A 19,203-nucleotide genomic window follows, 5' to 3' on the forward strand; every position below is an offset into this window, starting at 1 on the left:
AAATGATCGCAACACCCTTGATATCACTGTTCTTACTCCTTCCGACTTTGGCTTTAGGCGGTCACAATGATCGAATGGACGTTAGATCACATGCTAGACAAAGAAATCATGTTAGAGCAGCAGCATTACAAGAATCTGAATCCCATTTACTTAGAAGGGAATTTAATGAAGCTGTTGAACATAAAATGGCAAGGAAATTAGCTAAAAAAGGAATGGCATTCGCCAAAAGAAAAGCAGATGGTAGTCAATGTAGACCCAGAAACGCTACAATCCCAACAACACTTTCTCGAAGTGTAACTTCAACTGCTACTTCCACCGTCATCTCTTCTACTGCTCCTTCTTCTTCTGTTGTCACCTCAACAACAGATGCAGCTACAACAACTTCATCTACCGAACAGCAACAAATAACAGCTTCTTCAACTGAACAACAAGCTAGTTCAACTTCTACTGCTGATAATTCAGGTGCAACAGGACAAGCGCTTGTTTCAAATCCAACAAGTTATTCAGGTCATACACCAAATGGAAATAAAGCAGGTGTTAGTGCAGGTGATGCTTTAAGTTGGTTAAGTGGTAAATTAGGTTGGTGGTATGATTGGTCAGCTACACCATCAGGTTCATGTGGAAATGCTGTAGCAGTACCTATGATTTGGGGAGGTGGTACAGCCGATTCAGATGATGCATCAAGATTAACTGCTTTCAAAGATTTAAGTTATGTTCCTCAATATATTATTGGATTTGAAGAACCTGATTGTCCAGCTGGATCAGGAAGTGCAGGTTTAGATGTCGAAACTGCTATTTCAATTTGGAATCAATATGTTGTTCCTAAAGGTGAAGCAGGTTCAATACTTGTTGGTCCTTCAATGTGTAAACAAGCTGCAGAAAGTGGTTGGTTAGGTCCTTTCATGGCTGGAGTAACTAGAAAACCAGATATTATGAATATTCACGTTAACAAGAATAGTGCTGCTGGTATTAACGCGGATATTGTGAGTTTCTTTTCATGTCGCTCGTGATAGGCTTCCTTTTGCAAGTATGAGGCAGATTAGCTGATACATCAATTCACGACTTCAGGACCACTATTATAACACATATGGATTACCGATTTGGGTCACCGAATTCGCTTGTGTAGACGATTCGACAGGTTTCATCCCTTGTACAGATCAAAGTGAAATCGATTCATTCATTCATACTGCAGTGGATATCTTTGAATCCGATTCTAGAATCGCAGGTTATGCCTACTCGAATGGTTATGGTTTAGGTGATGTTTGGCCAATGGTTTCAAATGGTCAACTTACGTGAGTTTGCCTCTTTTTTGTTCCTTTCACAGAGTCGAGATGACAAAACTGACCTTGAATGCACAGTGCATCCGGTCAAACTTACTTGTCCGCTCTAAGCAAATACCATTAAACGATCTCGTGTTAAGAACAATTCAATCTACTTGTCATATCTTTTTTTTTCGTTTCGACTTCTATTTTTGTCTGTCTATATACCCGGATCTAAAATACCTTACAAATACTTTATAAACCTGATTTGAAATGGCGGAGGAGGATCTCATGTGTATATATCTCGTTGATCGGATATTAGTGATGGAAAGGTGGGATGGGACATTGTGTCGGACTCATATACCCTGCTCAGTAACGAATGCAAATGATTTTTGAGTACATAATACATATTGAAAATGATTTGGTTGTTTCATAAAATACTTATTATTACATCGAGGTTCGTGTATGATAAATTTTCTCAAACACTTTTGTCATTGGGTTCATCACAGTAATATAAGACCACTAATACCAATTTATCAAAATTCAATTTCCTTTATGCAACTTTATCATCATCTTTTGATTTATCATCTTTTTCAATTTCTTCTTTTTTCTCTTTATCTTCTTTTACTTCTTCATCTTGTTCAATTTCCCAAGGTGGTTTATTACCCCAAGGAGGTAATGTCTTCTTAGGAAAATTATTTTCATCAAAACGAAAAGATTTCATTTCTTCTAAAGATTTAACACCTGGAAAATTTTGAAAACCATTTTTTAAAGTTTGATTATAAATTTGAATTTGTAAATTTTCAATTTCTTCAATTAATTCTTTTGTTTCTGTAAAATAACCTTGAATTCCAATTTCATCTTCTTTTTCTAAATCATTTTGATCATTATCATTTAAATGTCTAATTTGAATTATAATTTGATTTTTAATTGTTCTTGCTTTAAATTGATATGTATTTGACGAATGAAGTTTTTGATAATTTTCAATTTTCATTGCTAAATCTTTTTCAGAAGGTATTACTTTATTTGATAAGCTCATTTTTTATAATTGATTTTTGTATTGAATTCCAAGTAAGTTTGTAAAGTGATTGGAAATTTGAATGAAATTTGGTTCTACGGATGATGATTCAATTGATAAGTGATATTTAGTATTAATCAAAAAGGATATATCTATCTACACCTTTTGTCTGTTGATTGGACAATCAATGTAATAAGATTCAATGACTAATACCGCGAAGCCCGCACAGCCCGGAAGACCGAGTATCTAAGACACCTTTCAGAAGATGACACGATTATTCAATCCTCCTTTACGATTGAACAGTGCACAGCTTAGACCACAGACACCTGATAAGGAAGATCACGAAGAAGATCAGCTAGGTCAAAATCGCGCTTAGATCTTGGTTGAACCGGACATTGAGATCTATGTATCCGATTCTCCCAACTTTTTAAGGCTCAATTCGACTTAGATTCGCCACCGCGAGCTTCGTGTCATGATTCCTTCGAATCAGAGAACATGAGAGAGATGCAATCTATTTATCCGACTAGTCGCTCAAGACTTCTCTTCGGCGATAAAATTCTAATTTGGTGTCCACTCATCAATCGTCACGTATATCATTTTTTTCTCACTATCAATTATCCGTTACAGGATGTACTGGAAAGTCTTCCAACATCATTGATCGGCCTGAAGGCCATCTTCTTATCAGACAAGCAGAGTTCCGATCGTACAACCGAGGTGATAAGACCAAATCGAAGCACCACAGGTTTCTTATTGATTTGCGGTGTAAGCAATCGGACGATCCTATCTCTGTGAATTTCTTGTTACAGAACTCAGGACATACAGCTGTTTAGTTACTCAGGATTCATTCAGTGATGTCTTGATTGTCAAGTTCCAGTTCCCCTTCTTCGAAAACCGTGATATACACAGATCCATCAGTAAAGGCAATACAGAATACTCGCTTCGAGCTCCAACACCGGTTAACTTTCTTTGAGGTGTGAATAGATTTCATTTTTTTCCACCTAGTTGATCCGCTAAGTGTTCCTTTGTTAGACGATCTGATGTATGATTTGCCTGGAAAGAATCGATAAACCCCAGAGTAGAAATGTACGAAGATAAGCTTTGATATATGAACTCATTCTATCATCGAGAATACTCCCAGCATTCAGATCTACGGGTATGATCTTTGATTGTCAATGGACACAAACTGTATTGACCGTACTAACCGTTTGGCCGATCTTTCGCTTTTGATTTCGAGCAATTTGTGAGCTGATAGATCTCATTCAGACGGGGTAGGCGGTGACTCGGTGACACCAGGTCACATTCCCATAGCTCAAGATGGGATGCTATGGGAGAGCACATTTGAATAAGTATAAATGCTGCACTCGAATTCACAATTCAATACCCTCCTCCATCAAACACTTCTCGCCAACCTTTTCTTCAGCCTAGTCAATACAGATCAGCTCAACGGCTTTCAGTGAGTACGCCTCAACGCTATTCTGATTAACGAAACTTACAAATTTCGTATGACTAAAGAGTTTCGGTCTGACTTGTTTTCATTTCACAGTAATCAAAAAATGCGATCTACATTTTTCACTTTTTTATTCCTTTTCTTCGCTTCTTTCACTTCCATCCTAGCTAAATACGCTGATTGGGTGATAGATTCAGAAAAAGAATTAGCTTTAAAAAATTGATGAATTTGCAATTCAAAATCATGATCAAGTATATCATTTCATAGCTAAAACTCATGATGAAAAAATCGTAATTCAAATTAGATTTGAAAATGATTCAATTGGAATTGAAGGTTTTTTCACAAAAACTGAAAATCTTGAAAATCATTTAACTATAATTCAAAAAACAATTTATGATGCAACTGTTTCTGCTGGTTTAGAAGATTATTCAAATGGAGCTACTTCTCTCGAAAGTCTACAAACTTATAGATATGGTATTCCTCCTAAAGGAGAAAGTGAAGGTGAAGGTGAAGAAAAAGATCTTTCACTTTCTAAAAAAGCAATTTGTCAACCTTGTAGAGAATGTCTTAGAGATTTAAATAAACATCTTGAAAAAAAAGCTTCAAGATGTGGTCAATTTTGTAGTAGAGGGGCTAATTGTATTACACCTGGTTGTACTGCTTGTTATTATACTGGAGGAGCATGTGCATGGCAAAAATCTTGTCAATGGAAGTAAGTCAATTTGTTAATTTGATTTGCCTACCGATTCGTCTAAAACTTATACTAATCCTCCCTTTGAAATTACAGCTATTGAGAATGTATTCGAGATTCTGATATATCATTGTACTCGTGCTCCGAATAATGTCAATGTCGATGTGCCACTTCACTTACTGTAATTGTTGATAAAATGCATTCTGTGAAATATAATCGGATTTGATCTCACATATCGTTATGATCGCATAATCCGCTCTGAATTCATATAAATGCTTTGTCTACCTCATTACCGAACGATCGTTCAACCGGGTGGAAAGCTCGATTGTAATGATCTGAACGATCGTTAATAGCTTAAAGTTGCGCAATGAGAGTACGAATACGACCTGCATTCCTACTAAATTAATGTGGCGGATGTCTTCCTGGATCAAGGGATCTGACACTAAGAATCTCGTTATGACAAGTTATGCCGTTATTCATAGAATAAATGGTTAGTCACCGTTCTCCTTTTCGAAGCGCAAATGTAGTTCGAGTTTGACTGACTAATATATATATATATATTTAGGCTTGTTGGCGAAATTTGCTTTACTCGCTCAAATAGAATGCGACTTGTCATAAATTTGACAAGTGTGAAATCAAAATCTCAATTACATCACCGTAGCTACAAAAATATCACTTTTTGATTCCGGAAATTCTGGGAATTTAACCAAAAAAATCTCCAATTTACGCGTCTGATTTTCATACGAGATTTTCGGGGATTTCGATTGAATTTCGATTAATAATCCAATGGCCTCTCAAAAGTCAAACGCGTCCTATCTTAGAGGTAAAACTCAAAACCTTAACTCTAATTATCCTGGAATCCAAAAACCCAGATTTCGGGGAACAGGGGATTTCCCATTTTTATCATCTTGAGCTGCATTTATCAACGAATATCTTGATATGGTTCTGTGCGATTAGGTGTACCTACGATCATATACTTATGTATACTCAGAAGAAGGATGCTAGATGACACACTATATCGATGGAAAATTCTCACTGACGAGAACCGCCGAGATTCCTTAGCATCCCCTTTTATTGTTAAGTTACGCCTTTGCGCAGTACCCAGTAAAGCGTGACTCCCAATTTCTAGCTTGCGCCACGTAATCGACTGTCGATCTTCATACTCAAAACGCGGATCATTCTTATCTTTTACCATACTACAGACTTCATCAGCTATACCGAGTAAGAGAAATGTTCGGATTTGACATTCTTGATAATACCCTTTAAAAAGACGCCACGATGGATTCCTGGTGGCGCTGTCTGAATGGATGAGTTATATCCATAGAAATGATCGACGGTCGATATTTCTGAACCAAGTGTTGAGCCGCATGGTTTATACCGTCGGAATGTAGATCAGAAAACCATTTACTTCCGAATAATATTTCAAAAAGAGTAGACAAGAAACGAAATTAGAACTTTGAACCTGAATCAGATATACAAATGCGCCATCAGGACATACGCGTTACTTGTTCATATCGGCTCCGCATCTAGGCTCCGAAGTCGTATCAACTGCCCGTTCCATGTGAATACTGCAATTACCTGTTGGAGCCTGTACGAGGGAGCGATATCAGGCTACTTCGACCATCTTGATTGTTGCTTATCGCTTTCAGCTGTATAAATCAATCATACAAAGGAAGCTAGCATATTCACTACTTAATATGTTACAGCATATTCGTAATATGTTATCGTCATTTCATGAACTTCTGATTTATGCTGCGCTAAATCGTAAACCCTACCCGCTTCCTTATTTGACGGGGCGCCGAACGCATTGTGAATCTTCAGCATTAGCTGCGAGCCCAATTATATCTTTGGGTCAAATCTACTGCATGTTCATATAGAACAAGGGAAGCAAGACTTCTGATCTTACAATTTATCAACCGGTTACGAGATCTATCAATGAGTAAAAAGCCGTGAATCTTAACGTTACTCTTTAATCAAACTAAAGTCTAATTCATCGAATTAATACTTGGCAAAATCCCTATGGTCTTTTAGCCATTCCAAATCACTTATTCATGTAGATCAGGGCCGATGGCTTTTTTACTGAATTTTAAGCAAGACTTCTTAGCCCGTACTTTCATATCGAGGCGGAAAATCAATCGCGCGTAATAACCCCACACGGCATCTTATCAAGATGAAATTTCATAAGGTTATATTATACACACATGTACCTCTTAAATGATACCGATTTACTTCCCGAATGGTCTACTTTATATACCTAGGAAAGTAAAAGCTTGATCTAGATTCTCGAAAGGAAATGAGAATCTCTTGTAGGTTTTCCAACGCCAAATGAAGCCTAAATCAAAAAGGCAAAATATCTTGACGGTCAGAGGATAGAGATTTGCCTCACATTCTTCCAAGACTCAGGTATCCCGGCAAATCGGTCTTCCTTTATGATATCGATAGCTTGGCTGTGTTCTCTCGGGATCTTTATAATCTGCATTAGCTATCCAGAAGCCTGTTTGACCCATCTTATACTGAGTAGGAATGTAGTAATTTCATGCAACGCAATCAACCGCGAACCCTTTTGTCAGACATAAGAAAACGCCTCGTTAAGGCATATATATCCCTCATATACAGCGAGGCATCACGCGGGTCTCGAATGATTAATCTTAGCAAGTACGACTACATGTATTTGGTTTCCAGACTAAAATACTTATTGATAATAATAGCAGTAACGTCAGAAAGTTTTAGGCTCGTCCATAAGATCTCCACTCGACATTTCTAATCAGAATCGTAATACGGTTTATTATCAAAAATCAAGATATTTATCATACCCTTCGGCGAAGCTAATCCCCCCCCTTTTTTTTAACATTTGACTTTGAATTCAGGGTAAAAAATCAAAATCAAAGAAATAAATCAACGACGCAACGTACAGTCTATTTCGACCGATATATCCTATACCTACCACCGTACCGATCAGTCAGTTGAACGGGGACTGATATCTTTCATATCCTGATTCAGTTACAGCTAAAAATCCTAAATCATATTATACTCCCTTGGATTTGCTCTTACAACTTTCTGGCTAGACTTTAACCCTATCTACCTATCCGAGCGCGTAGTAGAGATATCCTATTCAAAGGAAAATCAATTCAATTTAATTACAGTAGTGTTAATAATAGTCAATTGTATCCACGTTTATCGGTCTCAATAACTGCATTGTCTATCAACTGGATCGACATCGCATTCGCATCATAGAAATAATTAACGAGAACTCATTCGCTCGGTAGTCTTTAGACAAAGCCATAGTAGTGTATCGGAGGAATTAGATAAGTCAGGATCAAAAGCTTGACCGCACGGACGATTTAGCGTTAAGAATTGAGAATATTGTTTCTGGGCTGGCATTGCTGTGCAAGTACATGGAAAGAAGAAGGACAATCAAGGAAAGGATAAGCAAAGGGATTCAACCAGGGACCACCAAAATTCAAAGTGCCGACCATCATTTCCAGACAAATCATCATCCATTATCAACCAAAAACCTACAATCAGGGCGAAAAGCGCAAAAATCAGTGAATCAAAGCTTGATTTCTTGATCAAACGGTGAGCTTTCAATCTCGATCACTTCTAACCCAAACCGTCTTGTACTCCTGATTAGCCAAGCGTCTCGCTCAGGCATGCACTCATGTTCATCTGCTCGATACATCTTGTACCGATAACATGTCGGTTTTTAGCTGACCGAATCGTACCGAAGTAGAGCCTCGTTTAGGGTGTAAAAGGGATCCGGAATTAGCCTTACCGTTGTTTTAGACGTCTTACCTTCCCTTCAAAATTGTTCATTCGTCGGAAACGTAGACTTGACAAGCCAAGCATATTGGATCTATGTGGGTTACCCGTTTGATTTCTTGATTATCCGGATTGATATATGTTCATTACCTGTCATATCTCTTGCTCTCTCCATATATATATGTCTTTAGAACTGATGATGACCGCACTCCTTCTTCAACCCCATTAGTTCAATCCTCACTCAGACATTTCCTAGAGGTAATTCCATTAGAGTTGGACTTGTATGAAGTAAATCTGGTATCAAATTAGCTCGACTTGCTAGAAGCAGACTTAGTGGATTCAGGTATTACGGTAAAATTTCAATTGAAATCTTACCTGTCTGAATCGGAATCAAGTATGTCTAAAACATCCCCTTTTTTCTACACTTAGATCTTGTCTTTCATTTCATTAGATGACTCAATCCTACCCGTTCCGCGGCGGCTTAGATCGATAGAAGAATAGTATGCTGATGAACAACACCTCTATTCTATTTTATGTCCCCTCTTCCCTTTCAATTATCTCAGTCTGTCTCGTCTCAAATCTCATACTTAGCTAGATCAAGCTCTGTCTTCCCATTTTACGACATCATGGCAACTACGCCTAGCCCTCTACCTGCGAATCAACAAGATCAATCCGATAATGATACACCGAGACGGCGGGATCGGCATAATGGGAATAGCACTTCCACGGCCGGTTTCAATAATTCACCTTCGACAGCTTACTTAGATCAAGTCTACGTACAAACTACGCCGAATACACCTCATGGAAATGACATACCTTACGATATTCCAATTGCCAATGTCTCGGTCTCTCATCAACAACTTCATCATCACCATCATCAGCCACCACCTCATTCCATACCGCAACTTGACGATCCTTACGCATATACCTACGCAGACTATTCGACATCTAACGATAATGATGAATTTTTACCTATACAAGAACAAGTCACACCTCCTGCACCATCACGAGAGGAGGAAGATAGAACTCCTGTCGTTACTGATATACAATCCCAACCTATAAATCTACCTTGTCCACCGAACCTGTCTTCGGGAGACCAGACCATTAGAGCGGCTTCGCATAGAAAACCCCCTCTTATGTCTCCATTCAAAACATTTAACGATCAGCAACAAATACCTCCTCAAGCTCGCCAAGCCGTACCTCAACCACAATCACCTGTCTATCCTTTACCTATAGAGCATCAGCAATACCTGGATAACACCGCAATGTATTACAGTCAATCCCAACAACCTGGATACATCGCTTACCCTCAGCAGATCTCCTCTTCGACAACAATGAGCTTCGCTCAGTTCCCTCCTCAATTTGCAGGTGTGCAGCCACAGGTAAATGGCATATTCCCTACCGAAATGTACCAACCTCAACCGCAATATGCCTTTGCCGGTCCACCAAGGAGTCGTAACGGATCACCAACGTCAAGTATTGCCTCTTCAGCTGTTTCTCTTGCTCGTACAGCATCCACATCATCAGATTTCCGGACAACCCGACCCAAAGTAAAGCTGACGTACGAAGATAAAAGGAATATTGTCAACCTACACCGTCAAAATAGTTCTCTGCGACAAGAGGATATAGCTAGGATGTACGGGGTAGACAGAAGTACGATTAGTAAGATCATTTTGTCTTCGCATAGATGGACTCAACCTCAAGAACCCCAAGCGCCTCCGGCACCAAAGATTCCCAAATCTGTTGGTGGTAGATTCCCTGCCGTGGAAGCTAAGCTAGACGAGTGGATGGACGCGCAAATCGCTGCTGGTCAGGATGTGCGCGATAATATAGCAAGAGAAAAGGCTAAGACATTCGCAAGGGAGATTGGGTTCCCCATGGACAGGTTTAAAGCTTCTGCGAAATGGCTCGATAAGGTAAGCTTTCACGGCCATGACTTCGAAGAGTGGAGCTCACATACAATGAACAGTTCAAAGACCGTAGAAAGGCTGCTGGTAAAGCTGTTGTCTCACCCACTCAACCCGAGTACGGCTACTATACCTATCCAGCGAATCCCTACCCTGTCATGGTGTCCCCAATGGAAGGTGGTGTCAATTTGTCCCGATCTCAGTCCACTGTGACCCTTTCTTCTTCTGGTTCGAGCGGTCAAGAGCAATATCAAGCTCCGGTCTACCTCAATACCGATGGAGGTCATTCCAGAATGGGCTCAACTCGATCCGAGTCTGATTTACTCAATACTCTGGATAGCACACCTAACAGTAGATCAAGATCTCAATCTTCTCCTCAGGTCCTCATTGAACCGGGCATGCAATCACCTTCTTCCGGTAAAGTGATGAAACAACGACCTACACCTTTAGCATTACAACGACAGAACTCCTTCCAAGGATCAGCTACTAGTCCCTCTCCACGTCGACCCGGTACGCTTTCTAGAACGAACTCGACACAAGGACATTCGAGACGACAAGGAAGACCATTGAGTCTTGCTGCGTCTGCCTTCGGATTTACCAACGTTGACCCGACTGCTCAATCTCCCGTCCATTCGCCCGTTATTGGCGGTCACTCCAGGCAAAGATCTGATATATCAGTATCAAACGGTTTTTCAGGAATGACGTTATCACCAAACGTCTCTGAGAATGGTGCCGTTGGACTTTCTGGACAAATTGGAATTCCAATGTCTAGTACAATCCCCCCTCTAACTCCTCTCACACCTGCCACGCAAGGTTCATCTGGATCAATAGCCAACAATGGTGTCTTCCCTAATACAGAATATGGTGATCTGATACCTAACGATATTGGATCTATACCGATCGTACCTATGGCTCACGCACAAGGACATGGCCAGCAGTTACATTACGCTACAATGCCAAATAAACATTACATATCGCACCATCAACATCAAGCAGTACATCACCAAGGTCATCCTCAACCAATATACACGCAGCATGGGCTTGTTTATGCACCTCCTGATTTCGGTCCACCTCCACCTCAAGGATATATCATACCGCAACAACAAGTACAACAATGGCAATAGGTTTCCGATTTACTTTTGATTCCATTTCACGTTAAGCAATTGTGTTTCCGATCATATCTTGCGCTTCGCCTTTTGGGTCATCAAAAAGAAGTAGCTTGAGTACAAAAACTTGCATACAAAACAGGACGTCTTTCAATCATCTGTCAATGCACATAGACAATAAAAGCGAATACACAGTATCAAGCATTAGTTTCCCCTCCTTTTCTATGTTTATTCATATTATTGTCTGTTTTCATATTTTCCATTTAGTCTCCATTTTGGGTGAAAGTATACATGTCTCTTTACGGTATTTAAACGATTCATTATGTATATATGCATTGCATTGCATTCTCTAAAACAACCTAGTTTAGGTCCAGTGTTCATATATAAAAGTAGCCGTTATGAAAAGATGATGAATTACGGAATTACCTAAAACGGTGCCTTTTAATGCTTAAAGTTGACGAAGTACCGGAAAAACGAAAACATTACTTAAACTGAAAGAACATTTTGTTATTTTAGGTACAAATAGATCTCAATATTCGTTCTTCTCGAAACCCGTTTCTTTTCTTGCTTTTGCTATCTCCTTTAATCTTCTTTAATCTTCTAAAATCTCTAGTGTAAATAAATGCAAATAATCAGTGGATGAAAAAAGTGGTTTCCCTCCTTCACTTTGAAAGGTGAAAGGGGGAATGAGAGATGAAATTTGGAATTAGGAGTTGGACTGAAACAATTTGTTTTTAAGAAAGATAAGATAAGAATCAGACCTTCAATCGAATATCATCGTCCAAAGTTAGGAATAATCGGATCTAGGTGACAACAATATCGAAGAATATACAATTCCAGAAGCTGATTCAAGAATAACACCATTACAAAGTAGCTTAAACTAGCTTTGGTCTGGGAAGTTTGAAGACTGGATCACAACGTCTTATATAAATGAGTAAAACTGTGTGTATACTGAAAGACAACGGTGAGTTTTGGTTGTCAAGTGATTGTTCAGTGTGTACCTTTAGCGGACAGTGCGTTTGATTGTATTCCGTTTTCAGTATTGAGTATACCCCTAACGGTAAACTTCATTGTTTGCACTTGAACTTATGCTGACATACTTGCTAACACAGTAAAACCAACAATTCACACAATCTGTCAAGGAACATATTCGAGATTCGGAAACATAGTGAGAGGAGAAAAAAGTGATCGCATCAAATCCGAATAATAAACAAATATCGATAGATAGCGATCCAAGCGTATTTTGATCAGGGTGTAATATATAAAAACAACCATAACACTGCAGAAGATATTGTGAGTGCTCGAATATCCAGGTTCGCCATTTGCCCTTCATACCCCATCGCTATCATCTGCACTACTGCATTTTCTTCTGTAAACTCGACCATCTCCTTTCAATCTTCAATCGTCTGCCTTTATCAAAGGCAATTACCAAGTTCTCATCTCCCAATCTGTGCATCTTTCGCCCCCTTGTACCTAGACACCTCCGTCCGTTATACCTGTCCTCAACTCCAGATAGTCTCATCTTGTTGAATCCATATACCTTTCAGTCCCTACCGTACACGCCGCTTTCAGCAATTACCCCTCTGTGATTGTGGGTGGATCCACCAATACACATCGCTGATCTAGTTCTCCGCAGAACCTGCAAAATCACTTCAGTGGATCTGGATTGGACACGACTTCCTCTATTGGTCAAGTTGATCTTGCGTATACGTCACATCGTATTGAGAATAAAAATAAACAGTGACGCCGAGGAATCATAATTTGTCAAAATGGGCTCCAAACGTGCATCAGCTATCCTGTCTCCTCCTATATCCCCTTCACCAACATCTATACCACGTCCGAGCTCCTCGATGAGTTCGGTGCGACCCAGACTTAGCAGTGACGCATCCACTGTTATGGGAGATGGTCCGGAAACTAGGAACGTACGAGTCGGTATGTACAATCACGCCATTCATGTGATCGTATTGCTGAGGAAATGCCGATATTCGATATAACAGTCTTACGTCTTCGCCCATCTGATCCGAATGATCCTTCGGTCCCACCTCGATTTCGTACAGTCCTCGTCCATCCCACCTCTCCTTCCGAAGTCAGACTAGATATCGATCCAGCTGCATTGGCTGGTCAAGCCGTCGGGAGTTCCCACGCTGCAGGGAAACGACACCCTTTGTTCAACTTTGATCATGTATTGGGTGAACAAGCTACTCAGACTGAGCTATACGATGTCACGACTAGGGAAACTGTCGATGAATTCATGAGAGGTCATAACATCACTTTCCTTGCGTAAGTTGAGTGGAAGGAGGTACGTATCTTTTACTAATCATGCATTGAGACCGTAGGTACGGTCAGACCAGTTCTGGGAAGTCGTATTCTATGGGAACTACAGGGGAAGAAGTGGATTATTCCGGAACTGAATTCACCCCTCGAACAGGTTTGATACCTCGTACAGTACATACCATCTTCGAGAAAGCAGAAGAAATACGCCAACAATCAGGACCTGGCGCTTCATGGGAATGTCGATTGAGTTTCTTAGAACTATATAATGAAGAGATAATTGACCTCCTCTCTGGTAGTGGAGTGGCCATTCAAATCAGAGAAGAAAGAGATGGACGAATAGTATGGGCGGGAGTCAAAGAAGTAAAAGTCAAATCGCTTGAAGAGGTCATGCAGCTTTTACAAGATGGTTCGGAGAGAAGGAAAACAGGGGAAACGTCTATGAACGCTACCTCGTCTCGAAGTCATGCTATTTTCTCCCTTACCCTGGTGCAGAAAAAGCGATCTGGCGTTCTGAATTCACCGACTGGTATACCTAGAAGCGAAACTCCAACTCGTCAACTACGCCGCCCATCCTCAACAATAGGACTACCTGGACCTAGATCACCTACTCCATCAAGTGCAAGAGGTGGACCTCCCAGTAGCTTCGGTCGAGCCACGCCGACAGGAAGACCGATGTCAATGCAGCCTCCTCCTACACCAAACACGAATGAATATGTTATCACGACTAGCAAGTTCAATATGGTCGATTTAGCAGGTTCTGAACGACTCAAGAGGACTGCAGCCCAGGGTGATCGAATGAAAGAAGGTATTTCCATCAACTCTGGTTTACTCGCTTTGGGAAACGTCATTTCTACCTTGTGTGATCCGGTAAAAGCACGCGGGCATATTCCATATCGTGATTCGAAGTTGACCAGAATGCTGCAAGATTCTATTGGGGGTAACTCATTAACCACAATGATAGCTTGTGTATCACCCATCGAAGCAAATATTGGCGAAACCATAAATACCATCAAATATGCTTCCCGAGCTAGAAACATCAGAAATCAAGCTAAGATCAATCAAGTAGAAGCTGGCTGGGATGACGTAGAACATTTGCAAAGTACCGTTACTAAACTGAGGAAGCAATTGGCTATGCTCATGGAAGATGGGGAAAGTCCACTTTCGAATGGTCATTCCCCTATTAGAAGTGAAGACAGTATAAGACAGAGTGAAAAGTTGATTCAAAGATTGGCAGAATTGCAACGGGAACACACTGAGGTGAGCTATTATGTCCCATTGGCCGACGTTCTCTGGCTGATCATACAAGCATTAGCTCTATGATCGATATCTCCAGAAATGCTCTGAAAATATGCGACTATCAGGAGAGCTCAGGAGTAGAGGACCCATAGATAGTGACGCTTCGAGCAAATTCAATGAAATGGTAGAGCCAGTCATTCTTGAGTGAGCTGCAGATCCGTGCTTTTATAGCATGCTTAAGCTAATCCCATCGACGGCTTTTCAGATACGAAAAAGTAGTGTCCGCTCTCAATCAGCAATTAGATGAACTTCGAGGAGAACTAGTAGGTACAGCCTTGATTACAGTTCAGGTCCAGCTAATTTCTCGACTCTTTTCAGTCTGCGATGAGCGAAATGCAAGATGAACAAAACCGACAATTGCAGGAAGCTCGGGTTAGGCAAACACAGAGCGAATTATACGTCTCCGAGCTAAGGAGCAGGTTAGCTAAGCTGACCGAGCGGAATACATCCAGCGAGGTAAGCTCCTGTATCCAAGCCTTCATCAAGAGATTAGCTTACAAAGATACCAGGCTTACATCCACGATTTGGAGGCAAAGCTTAAGCTGCATGCAGAGAAAGAGGATTCTCATTCCGATGCTATCGCCGAATTGAAGAAAGATATAGCTAAGCTTCGAGAGAACAACGCAACTTCGAACCAACACACTTCCCAGCTCGAAGCGAGGCTATCTAAATCCGAAACCACTGCCACCAGTTTAGCAGCTCAAGTAGAGAAGCAAGAGAAGGAGGCTGAAAGACGGGAAGCAGCTTATCGGGATCTTGAAGAGCACATCGCTTTACTCGATACTACCAAAGATAACAAGCTGCTCCTCGAGGAGCTCGATCAACGAGACAAGAAAATTGCAGAACTGGAGAAAGAACTAGAAGAGAAAGCTGCTTCCGAGGAGCAAGAAAGGTTGCAGCTACTAGATGCCGTTCACGCCGAAAAATCAATTCAAGCGGAATTGCGATCAAGACTCGCTTCTATGCAGGCTTCGTCAGCGGCCGACAGTTTGCCAACCCCATCCTCTCCACCAAGGGATATCAGTGCTATTCAGGACAGAGCAATTGTGAACTCACGTTCGTCGCCTCTCACCTCAGAACAGCTTACACCGCCAGATAATTCTCAAGAATCACATAATGCAGATAAAGGCGAAGATGACGATGAAGTTCAAGTATTGAAGCAAGCTTTGAGAGATCTTTCAGAAAAATTTAGCAATGCAGAGTCGCGAGTTGCCGATCTCACTACTCAACTATCCGAGGCCAGACTCGTAAATGCGGAGATCGAAGACACTGTCCCTCCTTCGCCTTCTCCAGGAACCGAAGACGAAGAGGAGACACTCAGCGAAGCTGAGACCACCCTTCAAACACCCAGAGACAGTATGTCAGCCACTTCGCCGTCTCGACGGCGAGGTAGCATGCCCATTCTGTCCGCTACCAAGACCATGGGTCAAGGGGCGGGTTTTCGAGGAGGGAGGGGATACGGAGATTCAGCGCAAATGAGGTGAGCATGTCGCAACTGCGACGGATCGCGAGAGGCATGATGGCTGAACCTCTCCAACTGTTAGACCTCAATCGCTTTCGCAGGAGCTATCTTCTGCGCAATCGTTGGGTACATTGCCGCGCGCTTCATGGACGCCTATACAATCGCACAGTAGGAGTAACAGCTTACTCCTGTCTTCACCTTCATCTACAAATTCGATACACACATTGAAACCTTCCAGATCTAATCAATCTCTGGAAGCTGAACTGAAGTTCGTTCATCGAGTAAGTTATACCTGACATAGACCTTGCAATATGATCGAAACAAACTGACCTCCATGCAGGTTGTCGAAGAAAGAGATGAAGAATTGAAAGACCGCGAAGCGTATATAAAACAACTTGAAGAGAGTCTACAAAAAAAGCACATCATCCCCTCCCTAAAACCCAGTGCAACCATAAACACACTCACCGAACCAGCAGCTATAGCTATACCTGCCACACCAAAAATACCACGAATCAATATGAATATACCAATCACTCCGCCAAGAAATATACCCCTACCCAACAGCCCGAGAACCCCTCTGGCAAATCTTGCCAAATTACCACCCGCAGAGCTGGCTCAGCAAGCAGGTCACGCGCAGCAGAATGGCGAATTGTACGTGCCTGTCCAGAGCGAAATGGAAACGGGCGGACTATCTCCTAAATCTGCCAAGAGATTCAGCCAGCTCAAAGACACGCTCAATCTGCTTGAAAATGGCGGAAGGGAGAATAGTGAAGCTCAGGACAAGATAGATGACTTAATGAAGTGAGTGTTGTGGATTGTCGTGATTATTCAGAGCTGATATAGTTGATTCAGGGAAATGTTTGACAAAGAGGAATCCCAAAAGAAGATAATTGAACAACAGTTCATCCAAATTGCCGATTTGCAAAAGACGAACAACAAATTGAAAGAAGAATTGAATGAAAGAGTAAGCCCAAGAAGATCGATAAAATACAGAAGTCAATTTGACAGAAGACAGTGTTTTGATCAGGAAATTTCCCCTCCACCTCAATCTCATACTGCTGAACTCGAAGAGTTGAAGAAAGAACGAAATCAATTGATTGCTGAAAGAGCTGAATCATTCCCCTTCGTCCCGTCTACACCTGCAGACGATGTGGTTATCATGGATCGAATGAAAGCTGAACATGCGGAAGACCTGCGCTCTCTCACCCAAGGTCACAAAGATACAATTACCGTACTCCAAGCGGGACACGTTCAAGCTCTCGATAAGCTAAAGTCCATGATCGAGCATAACGAGCAATCTCATCGAGTCGAGATTGAGGAACTTCAATCTAGACATGACGCCATCTTGACTGATCTCCAAAGTAGGCATGCCGAAAGGCTCGACGCTATCCAAGAGGAGAGCAATATGATTGCCGAAGAAATGGAAAAGTCCCTCTCGCAAAGTGAAGAAGAACGAAGGCAATTGAAAATGAGAGCTGATCAAGCTCTTTTCGAACTTTCAAGAATCAGAGATGAACATGCTTTACAAAGGAATAACGATGCCAAATCCATAAATGAACTAACGAAAGTTAGATCTCATTTGGAGAATGTTCGAGTAAATCTTGAAAATACCATTTTAGACTTGACAACTCAAAATGAGAATCTGAATCAGAAGATCACCGAGCTAGGAGACGAATTGAAGGAGAGTCGAAAGTCTGTGAACATACCTCCACCACAAGGTCCACCTCCGACTACACCTTTACCACCTCTGCCTAAGAAAAGATCTATGGGCAATATGAAATTAGATCTTAGCTCGCCAACCTCCGCGAACGGATTCAAGGGGGATAATGGGCCTTCTTCGGCCGATTACTTCGGTAGAAATGTTGAGAGTAATTCGAATCATTCTCATACTACCTCTGAAGCGAAAGAGCAGATCAACAAATTGATAAGCGAGAAAGATCTACTGTGTGGAGAGAAAGAGGAATTGCTGGGAGAGAAGGAGGACATGAAAAAAGAGATGAAGATTGTCAAGAGGAAAGTACAGGATGTTGTGGGTAGACATGTTTCTTGGTATCTCTTGCTTGGCAAATCCGGAATGGCGCTAATGACACGGTCAATCTAAACAGGAGAACAAACTGATGGAAGAGAAAGTCAAAGTGACAAATCTTACTTTCGACTTACGCGAATCGCAAAAGCAGAGTGAGTCAAGCGGAAATCAGTATGTAGTCAAAAATTACAAAACTAACAAGTGATCTATCTTTCAGACACCAAATTACGATCTCATTTGGAAGAAAGCAAACGAGAAGTAAAACAATTAACTGATACTTGTAACTTACATATCACTGAGCTCAATGCCAGAAGGCAAGAAGCCAATCGATTCTCCGAAGAAGGCCATAAGAATCGAGATTCTTTACAAGCTGCTCAAGCTCAGGTCGAGACTTTGAAGAGACAGTTGGATAAAGCCGTAGAGAAAAAAGTGAATAAGAAATTGCTTGGGGTGAGTCCACATCATACATGCAATTCCGATGATAGATTCAGCTCACTGACTGGTACCTTTGAGCATAGTGCTTCTAGCTTTCGATTTTCACCCCTCGTTGCCCATTCTGCTGATTTGTTTACAAAGTTTGGTCTTCTTTCTCAAGGCTCAAATCATAATCTCATTCCGGATTTCTCATGGACATTTCTGTTTTGCGACACAGCTTTGTTCTGTTCATTTAGCATTTTACCTATGTGATGAATCTGTTTGTTCGAGATGCCCATGCGTATAGTTATCTGACATAGCTCAATATGTGTACTCCCTATCTAGTGGATGAATGGTGCATAAATAGTCTTATCAACAGTTTCAAATTCAGCTAGATCTCGGCATTATTCTTCAGAATCGTCAGAATGGTTTTTCTACATATTTCCAGATATGAAGCATTTCTCTGCATGTGGTATAAGGGTATATAAGTCTGTTCCAAACGGTATGATCAATTAAGAATCAACCTCTCAAACACATTGAACGA

General features: G+C 41.0%; 5 protein-coding genes across 5 annotated transcripts; 4 read left to right on the forward strand and 1 right to left on the reverse strand.

Moving 5' to 3' along the window:
* Positions 1–2: 2 nt before the first annotated feature.
* Positions 3–1,404, forward strand: I206_104232 (uncharacterized protein; the record flags this gene model as incomplete). The annotated part of the gene is made up of 3 exons (XM_019155929.1): positions 3–983; positions 1,069–1,292; positions 1,359–1,404. 3 exons carry the CDS (start codon positions 3–5, stop codon positions 1,402–1,404), a joined length of 1,251 nt encoding a protein of 416 aa, XP_019010887.1.
* A 408-nt stretch (positions 1,405–1,812) lies between these two features.
* On the reverse strand, positions 1,813–2,298 carry I206_104233 (uncharacterized protein; the record flags this gene model as incomplete). The annotated part of the gene is made up of 1 exon (XM_019155928.1): positions 1,813–2,298. One exon carries the CDS (start codon positions 2,296–2,298, stop codon positions 1,813–1,815), a length of 486 nt encoding a protein of 161 aa, XP_019010886.1.
* A 1,331-nt stretch (positions 2,299–3,629) lies between these two features.
* On the forward strand, positions 3,630–4,440 carry I206_104234 (uncharacterized protein; the record flags this gene model as incomplete). Its single annotated transcript, XM_019155927.1, has 2 exons — positions 3,630–3,730; positions 4,029–4,440. The coding sequence occupies 2 exons, from the start codon at positions 3,630–3,632 to the stop codon at positions 4,438–4,440; spliced, it is 513 nt and encodes a 170-aa protein (XP_019010885.1).
* A 4,360-nt stretch (positions 4,441–8,800) lies between these two features.
* Positions 8,801–11,205, forward strand: I206_104235 (uncharacterized protein; the record flags this gene model as incomplete). The annotated part of the gene is made up of 2 exons (XM_019155926.1): positions 8,801–10,090; positions 10,144–11,205. 2 exons carry the CDS (start codon positions 8,801–8,803, stop codon positions 11,203–11,205), a joined length of 2,352 nt encoding a protein of 783 aa, XP_019010884.1.
* A 1,751-nt stretch (positions 11,206–12,956) lies between these two features.
* On the forward strand, positions 12,957–18,772 carry I206_104236 (uncharacterized protein; the record flags this gene model as incomplete). The annotated part of the gene is made up of 14 exons (XM_019155925.1): positions 12,957–13,119; positions 13,185–13,467; positions 13,524–14,718; positions 14,774–14,901; positions 14,963–15,020; positions 15,076–15,213; positions 15,267–16,237; positions 16,302–16,500; positions 16,560–17,020; positions 17,072–17,183; positions 17,247–18,248; positions 18,325–18,397; positions 18,463–18,695; positions 18,764–18,772. The coding sequence occupies 14 exons, from the start codon at positions 12,957–12,959 to the stop codon at positions 18,770–18,772; spliced, it is 5,025 nt and encodes a 1,674-aa protein (XP_019010883.1).
* Positions 18,773–19,203: the final 431 nt, after the last annotated feature.

This window comes from Kwoniella pini, chromosome 5, assembly GCF_000512605.2.
Source record: "Kwoniella pini CBS 10737 chromosome 5, complete sequence".
In the NCBI taxonomy this organism is placed as follows: domain Eukaryota; kingdom Fungi; phylum Basidiomycota; class Tremellomycetes; order Tremellales; family Cryptococcaceae; genus Kwoniella; species Kwoniella pini.